Raw genomic sequence first — 12105 nt, 5'->3', positions numbered from 1 at the left:
AGCTGAGCAGTCAGCAGTTTATATTATGACTTAAGCTGGAAACAAGAATTAAGATTCCAATTTTATTGCAAATACATGGTTTTTATGCAGACTTTTTTTGGTATATAATTAAAGTACTTACCTCTGCTAAGTCTTCAAAGCAGCTTCCTACTAATGGATGGGGACTGCCTTCATCTGTCATTTCTACAGTATCTTCTATGTGGCCCAGTAACTTTACACTAAGTTCATGTATATCTACTATACGACTAAATATATTTTCTACATCCTGTTAGAGGCAAAACATTAATTCAGTTAGGTTGTATAATAAAAAACAAATTTTGAGCTAACAAGTCATTTTACAATCACGAAATTTAACGTGGCAGATACAGTGAGAAATTTTAATGACTTACAAATATAAGTCAATTCAAGAATTTCTTTTGCAATGATGTACAATTTGCAAATATATTTCTCTAGGTCAGTGGTTCTCAAACTTTTTGGTTTCGGGACTCTTTTACACTCTTAAAAATTATTGAAGACTCCAAAAGGCTTTTGTTTATAATTGTCTCTATCAATATTTACTATACTGGAAGTTGAAACCAGAAAATTTTAAAACATTTATTTAGAAATAACAATAAGTAGCACTTTTATGAAAAGTAACTATATTTTTCTAGAACAAAAAATTTAGTGAGAAGAAAGGAATTATTTTACATTTTTGCAAATCTCTAAAATCTAGCTTAATAGAAGATAGCTCCATATATATTTCTGCATTCAATCTGTTGTGATACATTGTTTTGGTTAAAGTATATGAAGAAAATCTAGCTTTACACAGATAAGTAGTTGGAAAAGGAAGGACTATTTTAATAGTCTATTCAAATAATTGTGAATATCCTTTTCTCTGTATGGTTTATTGAGATATGTCACATATCATAAAAATTTACCCTTTTAAAGTGTACTATTCCATGGTTTTTACATATTCACAGAGCTGTTCAAACATCACCACTATCAAATTCCAGAATATCTTCATCACCCGAAAAAGAACACTCTCCACTCTTCTCTTCCCCTCAGTCATTGGCAAACACTAATCTACTTTCTGTCTCTCTATTGCCTATTCCGGACATTTCATATAAACGGAGTGAATGTCCTTTTACGATATTACACCAAAATTCAACAAACAGTCGTTTCTTAAAGGTTAGTTGCAATGTGAAATCTGAAACCATATAAATTTGTACTGTTACATTAAAATCCATTAGCCTATTCTGAACTTTGAATGGATCTTTTACCCACGTGTGATTTTGCAGCACTATGAGTTTGGTCACTTGGAAAAGATTGGTCCACTGAGTTCTGCAGATCTTACAAACATTAACACAGTTAACACATTTCACTATACAGTGTTAAAAGACCAAATCCATTTGTACCACTACCGATCATGGGAGTGGATACAAATTTTCCAAAATTCTAATTTCACTTGAAAGCTCAAATTTTATCACTGTCAACAAATACTGCCAGTTATTTTCCTTGAAGTGACAAGTTCACTTCGTTCATTTTTTTTTCCCCATTTCATTCATTTTTGAGGACTGTCTGCCAAATACGCAAGTCTGACTAACCATAGGTTATCAATCATTCTTTCAGGTAAAAGCAGTGTTTCATGAAAAAAGGCTAGTTCATTTTGCAACTCAAACAATCATACAGTGTTTTTCCTCAAGACAACCACCGTACTTTGGTATGCAGCAGAAGTACTTTACGCATGCTTCCTATCTGCCTCAGCTCTTCTCTTACCCAGCCTTTCTTGTGGCATGCCAAGCTCTTGTGTATCTACCAGTAATGACAAAGAATCCATATGAAACCATATAGCCCCCTTTTATCTCACTTATTCATTCCACTCTTCTGTTATCTTATTTTTATTACAAATATATATGCATACAAGTATGCTCTAATACAACACTTCATGACTTCTGTAAGATTTTCTGTAGGTTAGATTCCTGGGTAAAAAATCTTTAAGAATTTTGTCATGGGGTATGTATTTAAAATGTCAATGGATATTTTCTAAAAAAAGAGTCCACTGGTTTACCCTCACATAAGTGGTTTATGGGAGTAACTGTTTTGCCAAACCCTTACAATATTGAATATTGCCAATCTTAACTTTTAGAAAAATGTTTACATAATTGACAAACAAGTACTAATTTGCATTTTTTCAATTACTATTTTTTTATTTGATTATCTTTATCAGTGACTATATTTTTTTGTCAAATCAATTTTGAGGCACGATTCAGATCCAATAAGATACAGCAGACCTCCAGTGGATGCCTGAAACTGCAGAGAGTACCGAACCCTATATATACCATGGTTTTCCTATACACATATACCCATGATAAAGTTTAATTTATAAATTAGGCACAGTAAGAGATTAACAACAATAACTTCTTTTTGGCATATCTGAATTGCCAGCATCACTATCTTGCGCTTTGGGGCCATTATTAAGTAAACACAAGTACTGTGATACCGAGATAGTCATCTGATAACTGAGAGGGCTACTAAGTGACTAACATGTGGGTTCTGTATACAGTGTGAATACACAGGACAAAGGGATGATTCATGTCCCGGGTGGGAAGGTAATAAATTTCATCATGCCACTCAGAATGGAGCACAATTTAAAACTTATAAATTGTTTATTTCTGGAATTTTCCATTTAATATTTTTGGACTGCCGTTGACCACAGGTAACTGAAACCACAGAAATTGAAACTGCGGATAAGGGGTGAAAACTGTACACCTATTTTAAGTGTACTTTTTGATGAGATTTTATGTAGTTATTTACTCTTGTAAATATCATCATAGGGCCGGCCCTGTGGCTTGGTGGTTGAGTGTGCGTGCTCCGCTGCTGGCGGCCCGGGTTCGGATCCTGGGCGCGCACTGACGCACCGCTTCTCCGGCCATGCTGAGGCCATAAATAAATAAATAAATAAATATCATCATAATCAAGATACAAAACACTTCTGGGGCCGGCCCAGCCCCACAGAGGTTAAGTTCGGTGCACTCTGCTTCAGTGGCCTAGGTTCGCAAGTTCGGATCCCAGACACGGACCTACACCACTTATCAGCCATGCTGTGGCAGTGACCCACATATAAAATAGAGGAAGACTGGCCACAGATGTTAGCTCAGGGCGAATCTTCCTCAGCAACAAAAAAAGATACAAAACTTTCATTACCTTAAGTTTCCTTGTGCCCCACCCCCTTAATCACCACTAATGCCCCCGGAAACCAGTGATCTGCTTTCTGTCACTATAGATTAGAATTGTCTTTTCTAAAATATTAAACAAATGGAATTGTATATAGTCTTTTGTGTCTAGTTTCTTTGCTCATGTTTTTGAGATGCATCCCTATTGTTGCATATATAACTACTTCATTCCTTTTTAATGCTGAGTAGTATTCCATTGTCTGGACATACCACAACTTGTATATCCATTCACCTTTGGATGGGATATTGGGGTTATTTCCAGTTTGGGGCTATTACAAATGAAGCTGCTATTAAGATTCATGAACAAGTTTTGTATGCACGTGTTTTTATTTCTTCTGGGTAAAAACCTAGGAGTGATATTGCTAGGTAGTATGGCAAGTTTATGTTTAAAGTTATGCCAAACTGCCAAACTCTTTTCCTAAGTATTTATACCAGATTACATTCTTGGAAGCAATGTGATAATTTTACGCTCCCACAAGCAGTTGCTCCACATTCTTTTCAACTCTGGTATTGTCAGTCTTTTTAATTTTAGCCTTTCTAATGAGTATGTAGTAGTATCCCATTGTGGTCTTAATATCTCAACTACTGATGTTGACCACTTTTGATATGCTTTTTGGTCATTGGTATATCTTCTTTTATAAAGTTTTCAAATTTTTTGCCCACTTAAAAATATCAGGCTGTTTTTCTAATTATTTAATTATAAAAGTTCTTCATATATTCTGGATAGAAGTCCTTTGTTAGATATATGTTTCAAATCCGTGACTTACTTTTTTACTTTTCTGACAATATCTTTTAAAGAGCAAAAGTTTTTCATTTTAATGAAGTCCAATTCATTAATTTTTTATTTTATGATTCTTGATTTTTGTGTCCTAAGAAATCTTTGCCTATCCTTTACTCCTTTATTTTTTTAAACAACTTTATTAAAATAAATAGCAACACAATTCATCTATTTAAAGTGATCAATTCAATGGTTTTCACTATATTTACAGATTTGTGCAACTCATAATCTACTCCTTTACCTTTTAATGTTCACTCACTGCCATAACTTGAGCCCCAGTCTCAGCCTTTGTAGTGAGCACTGCTTCTCCATCAGTCAACCAAGGCTGTGTGGCTACAGTTCTAGAAATTTCTAGACTGCAACTTCCTGAGACAATCTCAACTGTTCTCACTCAGCATTTCCCCAGGAACCAATTAGATTGGTTTGATTACTATTGTAAGATCAGTAATTCCTTCTCTAAGTTAATGGCTCCCTCCTCTGTGCTCCCAAAAACACTGCTGTCATACTTCTATTATGGTAATTACCACATTGAATTGCCATTTAATTTGAAGTTTACATCTTTGTCTTGACTAGACTAAACTTGAGGGAAGGAAATGTTTCTTATCCATCTTTGAATCCCCATTGCCAAGCATGGCATCCAACAATATAGGCAGCACTGATGAAGTGTTGGTTGAATGACTCAAATGAGTCAAATTAAGCAAAAAAAAATCTTCCACCTAAACAAGAGGCTTTATTCTTTGGAGTACCTGGAAGATTCCATGAATTTATTTGCACTTATATAATCAGTCTAGTTTAGATTTTCTCTTTTAATTTCTGATGCTTAAGTTATTGAAACCGTTGAAGCAACTTTGTGATCATAGGCACTACAAATTAAATCCCACAACTTAAAAAAAACTGACAAATTACCAATCACGAACTATATACAAATTCAAATTTGAGTAGCAACGTAAAATTCACAACACATGCAATGATATACTTGTACAGAATGATACTTACGTTAGCTGAAAACAATTTTGAATTGGAAACAAAGGGCTCTCTAAAAACTTTTATAATTAAATTTAGTTCCCTTATGTATTGTCGAATTTCTGCCATAAATGCTTTTACCAAATCATAATAAGTTTGCTCTCCTGAGGTGGAAGGCTCTTCATCAGTTAAAGATAATATATTTATATCTTCTACATCTTGATGAAACATATCCATCAATACCTACATAGAGAGATAAAAAAAAGTATAACAAAAAAGGAATTTATAGTCAAATTTGAAGTTAAGCACCCTAAGCTGTTCTTTGAATACAGTTCTTAAATGATAAAAAGCAGACACACAATTATCTCTTCTTAGATATATTGCCAACACCCCCCCCACGGCTTCTCTAAAACAGAATTCTACATCTGGTATCACAAACTGTCTCCTCCAAGTTCTCTATCAATACTAGTGTCTATCTATTTGTCTGTCTCTCTTGTTAACTATTACTTCTAATTTATTCCCAAATCCTGTCTTGGATTTCTCTCTGAATTAGTTTCCTCTGTTTCACACCCTTACCATCACCACCTCATTCCAGGGCCTTAGCACCTCATCTGTGAATAATTCTTATAGCCTTCTAGTTGGCCTCTTTGCCTACATTTGTTGGAGACTGATCAAAACAACTCCTGTTTTTTCCATGAATTCTACTATTATTATTCTTGCTGAACCTCATCTTTCCCCTGCTGTGAACTTCTATATCATTATCCCTATAACACAATTAAATGACATTTTATCTTGCCTTACTTTCTGCTTGTTTCACAAATATAAGTATCACTTCCTCAACTCTGGGGCTTGTTTTATACTCCTCTTGTATCTCCTCCCTGTGTGAGCACATAGTACGTACTCGAAAACTGCACGACATGTTTAAACACATTTTAATACCATGTATATAATACTCTATTTCTGTAAAGTGATATCTTGAGTACTTGCTATTAGATTCCTAGAAATATATCCTAACACATAATAAACAGTTTTATTCTGTCTGCATAGTAATGTTAGCATCAATAAGTCACAAATAAAAACTTAAGAATATATAGAAGATCAGTATCCTACCTTATCAGCACACATTGCCACTTTAATATCTTGTTTTGTAATTTCATAATGCCGTATATTTCGTACATAATTCCCCACCAACTTTAAAATGTCTGCTGAAATATATTCTAATACTGCTACTATGTAAACAGAAACCTGGTGGTCAATTTTATAACCTAAGACCTCCTGGAAAATTAAAAGAAAAGCATGTTGAAAAATCATATACTATAAATTTGACACACTGATTAAAAATAAACATGTATACAATTTAGCTTAACTTTTACTGAGGCCTGTGATTATCAACAGTATTTAATTTTAAATGCTTCACCTATGAATTGCTATTGGATACATACTGCTATTTGAAAATGTAAGCTAAGAAAAGGTAAGGCAAAATTACCTATGATCACGTAAAATACTTAAGAAGTACAGACTACTAAATAGATAATCCCTAACCCAGGAAGGGAAGCCCAAGTTTGGAGGAGGAGGGGAAATGCTCATTGTTACCTAATTCAAAACACCTGGAATTAATTATGACAAAAGTTTTTTTCCTTTATGCAGAACAAGAGTTAATATATTATAAGTATCTGGGAATATCTACTAGCCTTATACCTCTACCCTTCTTTCCAAAGAAATCTGGACTTCCCAAAACCTTAGTGGCACATTCCAGGTATCTGAGCTGTATCTATGGAACAAAATTCATGCTATGTCCTACTGAGCAGTAGTGGTTATTAAAAGCACATTAACTATTCCAATTATTAGACTTTAAAGAAAGTATGGGCTTTTGTGGGGCTGACCAGTTCCTATAGTAAAAAAAATTCTATTTTCTAAGCAATCTCATTAAGAAAAAAAAAAACTTTGACATAAGAAGTTTGCTTATAAGTTAGGTATAGGTTGCATTTACATTTAAGGATATGTAAAAATTATTAGATGTTTATAGTGATGAGGATGTATTAACAAATTGAAATGATATACACAATTAGATCACAAAACTCAAAATTTAGGATCATTAATACAGCATGCACATACCTCAATTTGTTAATTCTCTTAGAATATAATTCAATGTATGACTAGTAAAAATCATGAAAAGAGAATTATAAAGAAGTATACAATTACTAATACCTTAGTAATTTTCTATAACTTCCAATTATTTCCTCAGACCAGTTATTAAGACATAGGTAGATATTTGTATTCAAACAACTCAAGTACAAAACATACCTTGTTGACAGTCTTAAACATCATCCAAGCGTTTAGCCTTAAATCTTAGACAAGATCAAACAGACCTGGATTTCCTAACAGTATCACTTAGAGCCCTGTGAACTTGGACTAAAAAGAAACTAAATCATTTTCTGCCTCAGTTACCTCATCTACAAACTGAGGATGATAACTTTGTTGGGTAATAAAATTTAGAGATAAGATATGCAAGCATTAGCATTTTGCTTCTTATAGTACATATAAAATTACTGATATTGGGGCCGGCCCCGTGGCATAGCAGTTAAGTGCATGCGCTTCGCTGCTGGCAGCCTGGGTTCAGATCCCAGGCGTGCACCGACGCACCGCTTGTCAGGCCATGCTGTGGCAGCGTCCCACATAAAAAAAAAGTTGAGGAAGATCAGCACGGATGTTAGCTCAGGGCCAGTCTTCCTCAGCAAAAAGAGGAGGATTGGCATGGATGTTAGCTCAGGGCTGATCTTCCTCACACACGCAAAAATAATAATAAAAAAACAATTACCGATATCAAAAGTACTAAGGTTTTAATTATAATACCTATATTTTTGATGTGAGAGTTAATCAACAGTTTGTTCACTGTATTAAATAAAAAAGAATAATTTCTAGAAACTCTACATTCTATTAGTTCTGGAGAAATTTTCAACTGACTGACTCATTTAAATGACAAGTAGGACTGGATAGTTTAGGTGATCGTTGGGGAATTTTTGTTCAAAGATTACACATAGCCCTAGGGCAGTCTCACAGAGGTCCCTACACACCTAATGATGTAAAAGATTAAGATCTGAAGGATTTACAGGGACACTTGGGTCTAACCAACAAGAAAGGAGTTTTATAAATTCTCTTTGAGGTTCTAGTAACAGCTAAGATGAACAAAATCCACAATTATAATTTTTCTTAGTTCTTTCAATTCGCTTGATTATTACTGTTGATCTGAAATTACTTTAAATCATTTTGCCCAACTTTACTTTCCTATTATCATATCATCCCTCCCCATGACATGAATTCCTGGAAAAATTAAAATGACAGCATTTTAATCTTCAGTTGACTCTACTATCCATAAAATACGGTGTTTGAAAATAGTGGGTTTTATTGTGCTTTTAAAAGGCAAGAAGGCAGTATTTCAGCTTTACCTTTAATAAAGGATGAATTTTTTCTACTGGGAGAGATAAAGGGTTTCTTCGCTTCCTCTTTTCAATAGCCGATTGGGCATCAGCTATTGCCCACTTATCAATTGGATGAGGGAAACTTTTTTGAACACGTTCCTTGGAAAATAGGAAAATAACAACTAAGCAACAAATATATTAAATAGTGCTCTTCACTTACAATCTACTTTTAAAATCAAAGAATATCAAAATCAGGCTTTCCACATGTGGCATAATTTACACTACAAACATAGTTAAGCTAAGAGAAAACTGTAACTGTCAATGTATAGATTCTTAATTAGGCAATTAAGAGACTCAACATTCCTTGTATTATTCTAGGGGGAAAATCACATTGTGAATTTCAACCTCACTGTGATAAAGCTAATGAGAGAATGAGTAGAAGCCATTTTAAACATTACTTATATAAAATTTCAAGCAACAAGACCTAAGCTTAAGAAGCTAATATCTAAATCCAATTCTCATTCATTTGTCCTTACTTTCAATACGAATTACAAGCTCAAGTAGCATTTTGCGCTTGAAACCTCTAAGAATTTTGTTCTTTAACCATAATGCAAATGTACTTGACATCAAAACTGTTTACAAATCATGGAAATCAAGGGTTTACATTGGTAACAGCAATTTTAATACACTGTAGCTCATTACTAGAGTTTCAATCTTCCATAGGTCATTAAATTTTAACAAAATACTTCATTTTAATTTCCAGCACTTATTAAGTTAGAATTTCCATTGAAAATGAAAGAACTCATGTTAATTTCTCTATTTTAATAAATGAAGGTAATTCACCTCAAACAAAAGACACTTCCATCCTCCCAAGTTTTTAAAATCCACTTTCAGGATACCATAATTAAAACCAGTAGAGGTCGCTATTACATAATTTTAACACGTTATTTTGAATTGCTCGGTATTTTAACTAGTATTATGTAAGAACTACTAGATAAAATTTAACATCACTCTTGATTATAAATCTAAATAAAAAGTTTTGGGGCCGGCCTGGTGGCGCAAGCGGTTAAGTGCGAGCGCTCTGCTGCGGCAGCCCAGGGCTCACCAGTTCGGATCCTGGGCGGGCAACTATGCACTGCTTGGCAAGCCATGCTGTGGCAGCGTCCCATATAAAGTGGAGGAGGATGCACACGGGTGTGAGCCCAGGGCCAGTCTTCCTCAGCAAAAAGAGAGGAGGATTGGCAGATATTAGCACAGGGCTCATCTCCTCACAAAAAAAATAAAAAATAAAGTTTTGCCAGTTGCTATTAAAATGGAAAATACAAAAGAGATTGCCATGTGATACTCTGGGGGAGAAAGGAACATGTTGATTCCAGGACATGTTAAGAACAGATTTGGGGAGAACCCATTCAAGCTTAATAAATTTTCTCCTCTTCTATGTTCAAGGCTAAATCAGCTGACAAATATAAGAAGTGATCATTTTAATTCTAATTAATGGAACTAGAAGTGTGTTGAAAGAAATTATTGTAGTTAAAAATAGAGTTTACAGGGACCACCAGGTGGCGTAGCAATTAAGTTCCCAGGATCCGCTTTGGCGGCCCAAGGTTTGCAGGTTTGGATCCCAGGCCGGACCCCCGCACTGCTTATCAAAGCCATGCTGTGGGGGCGTCCCACATAAAGTAGAGGAAGATGGGCATAGATGTTAGCCCAGAGCCAATCTTCCTCAGCGAAAAGGAGGAGGATTGGCAACAGATGTTAGCTCAGGGCTAACCTTCCTCAAAAAAAAAAAAAAAAAAAAAAAGAGTTTACAAAATTTTTCAAATGCCTAGCTGAAAAGCTATATGCCAGGAGACGACACCTCATACAATGAAGGCAAATCAAAAGTCCAAAATACTAGGGGAGTTTGGCAGGTGAAAAAGAGGAGGACAAAAGACAAGGGTGAAAAGGGACATCCAAAACAAAAATTCTTTTCCTTTTTCCAAGTCAATACTACAGACTTGCTAATCCAAAAATGACAATTAAGAGATTTAAGACTAACTTTACCATGGTTCCCAATTAAAATTTTCACACTGATGGGTTTATAACCCATGGTTAACTGAATGGGTATAACCATGGTACAAATCTTATAATGCTAAGGCCCTGTGGCTTGCTAACTTTTTTTTTTTTCAACCTCAACTCATTATTATATGTAATGCACTGATATTTTCTATTCATTTAAAAAAATGTAGTCGGGCAATGCACTAACCTGATTTTATGACTTCACTAATGGGTGATGACTTAGAGTCTAAAAAGCACTGGTGTATAGTGGTGATAGAAAAGCAGAAGAAGGGAACAGAAGCTGAAGTCAATCTGACAATTCTAAATATATTTAACATATATATGTCTTTGAAAAAAAAATCATGGGTGGAATTACAGGGGCAAACTGTAGGCAGGTGCTGAGGTGGAAGAAAAAGAAAATAGAACAGCAATCCCTTCCCGTCTCAATTTTATCCACCTAATTCCATGTTTATCTATTATTTTGAGAAAGAAGGGGAAAGAAAATCAGGAATGATAAAAGAGAAAGTAAGAAAAGGAAAATAATAATGATGAAGAACGCATTTTAAATGTACTTAGTGTATTACTGGAATCACATTACAACTATATACTTAGGAGGTAACACCAATGGTGAGAATGTATGGGAAAAGATCAGCAGGGTCAAAAAAGGTGCCTTGAATGCAGAAAGGCCAAGTTGAAAGAATTACTTTCTCTCTTGTAGTGGCAAATTTAATTATAATTTTAGAGCAAAACAAAATTTCTTTTTACAATTCATATGTATTTTAAAAGTAAAGAAGCCCAAGGAGGAATGATCAATGAAAGATTCATGAATTAGAATTCTATTACTTTGGTACTTTCAAGATTAATAATTTCATTTGAAATGAGAAACTCTGGGTTGATTAATATCTAGTGGCTTTGGGAAAAATACATGAGATATAGAGCTAGGTTTGAGATTCAGCTGTCTCATTAGCAGAACCTTGTCTTTTCCTTTACATAATAAAGGGGTCTGAATAGATAATCTTAAAGATTGATGCCAATACAAATATTCTAGGACCTATCAAAATTCCTACACATGTAGTTCAGTGCAAATATTCAGACCTATAGGTACTTTTAAAGTCCTATTAATAGTAATAAAGGCTTAGAATGTGTGGAAGAATTTTTTTTTCTTTTGCCTAGAAAGGTAGAAAATATAGAGAAATTACTTGGGAAATCTAAATGTTAATGGAAAAATTATTAGAAATTACAAGGATTCTTTAGGATGTGAAGGAAAAGAAAAAAGTTAAAGAAAAAAATGAATGTAAAAGGAAAGCAAACTTTTTAAATTTTAGGATATGATTCATGGAAAATAAAAAGTCTAAGATACAGGAGTCCAAGTAAAGCCTGAGATAAATAAGAAGAAAAATGTATCAGTGTCCTAAGAAACAAAAGTTGTTTAAACACAAGACACACAGGTCAGAAAGGGAAACAGAAAAGACATTACAAATGGAAACCAGTCTAGGCACCCAGAGAGAAATAAAGAACAAGTACAATTAGAAAAGGACAAGATCCAGGAAATTAAATAAAGAGTATACTTTACCAGAGACACATCACAGAAAAGATACTACTAGTTTTTGCTTCTACTTTTTAAAAATATTAAATATAGAAAACAAAGAGAAGGAGAACAAACTAGATTGAAGCAACTTTTATACACTTTTAAAAC

The 12105-nt window shown here is 34.2% G+C and overlaps 1 protein-coding gene across 3 annotated transcripts in view; it reads right to left on the bottom strand.

Annotated features, from left to right (window-relative positions):
• Window positions 1–12105, bottom strand: part of SOS1 (SOS Ras/Rac guanine nucleotide exchange factor 1) — a 164459-nt gene that overhangs the window by 67950 nt on the left and 84404 nt on the right. For all 3 annotated transcript variants that reach the window (XM_058551381.1, XM_058551382.1, XM_058551384.1), the window contains exons 3-6: window positions 8400–8531; window positions 6064–6228; window positions 4987–5196; window positions 122–265 (exon numbers count right to left, since the gene is read on the bottom strand). In XM_058551381.1, coding sequence (XP_058407364.1) covers window positions 122–265; window positions 4987–5196; window positions 6064–6228; window positions 8400–8531 — 651 coding nt within the window. The remainder of the gene's footprint in view (window positions 1–121; window positions 266–4986; window positions 5197–6063; window positions 6229–8399; window positions 8532–12105) is intronic.

This window comes from Diceros bicornis, chromosome 12 (assembly GCF_020826845.1).
Source record: "Diceros bicornis minor isolate mBicDic1 chromosome 12, mDicBic1.mat.cur, whole genome shotgun sequence".
NCBI lineage: Eukaryota > Metazoa > Chordata > Mammalia > Perissodactyla > Rhinocerotidae > Diceros > Diceros bicornis.
The sequence above is the reverse complement of the archived record's forward strand: the minus strand, read 5'-3'. Positions and strand labels throughout refer to the sequence as shown.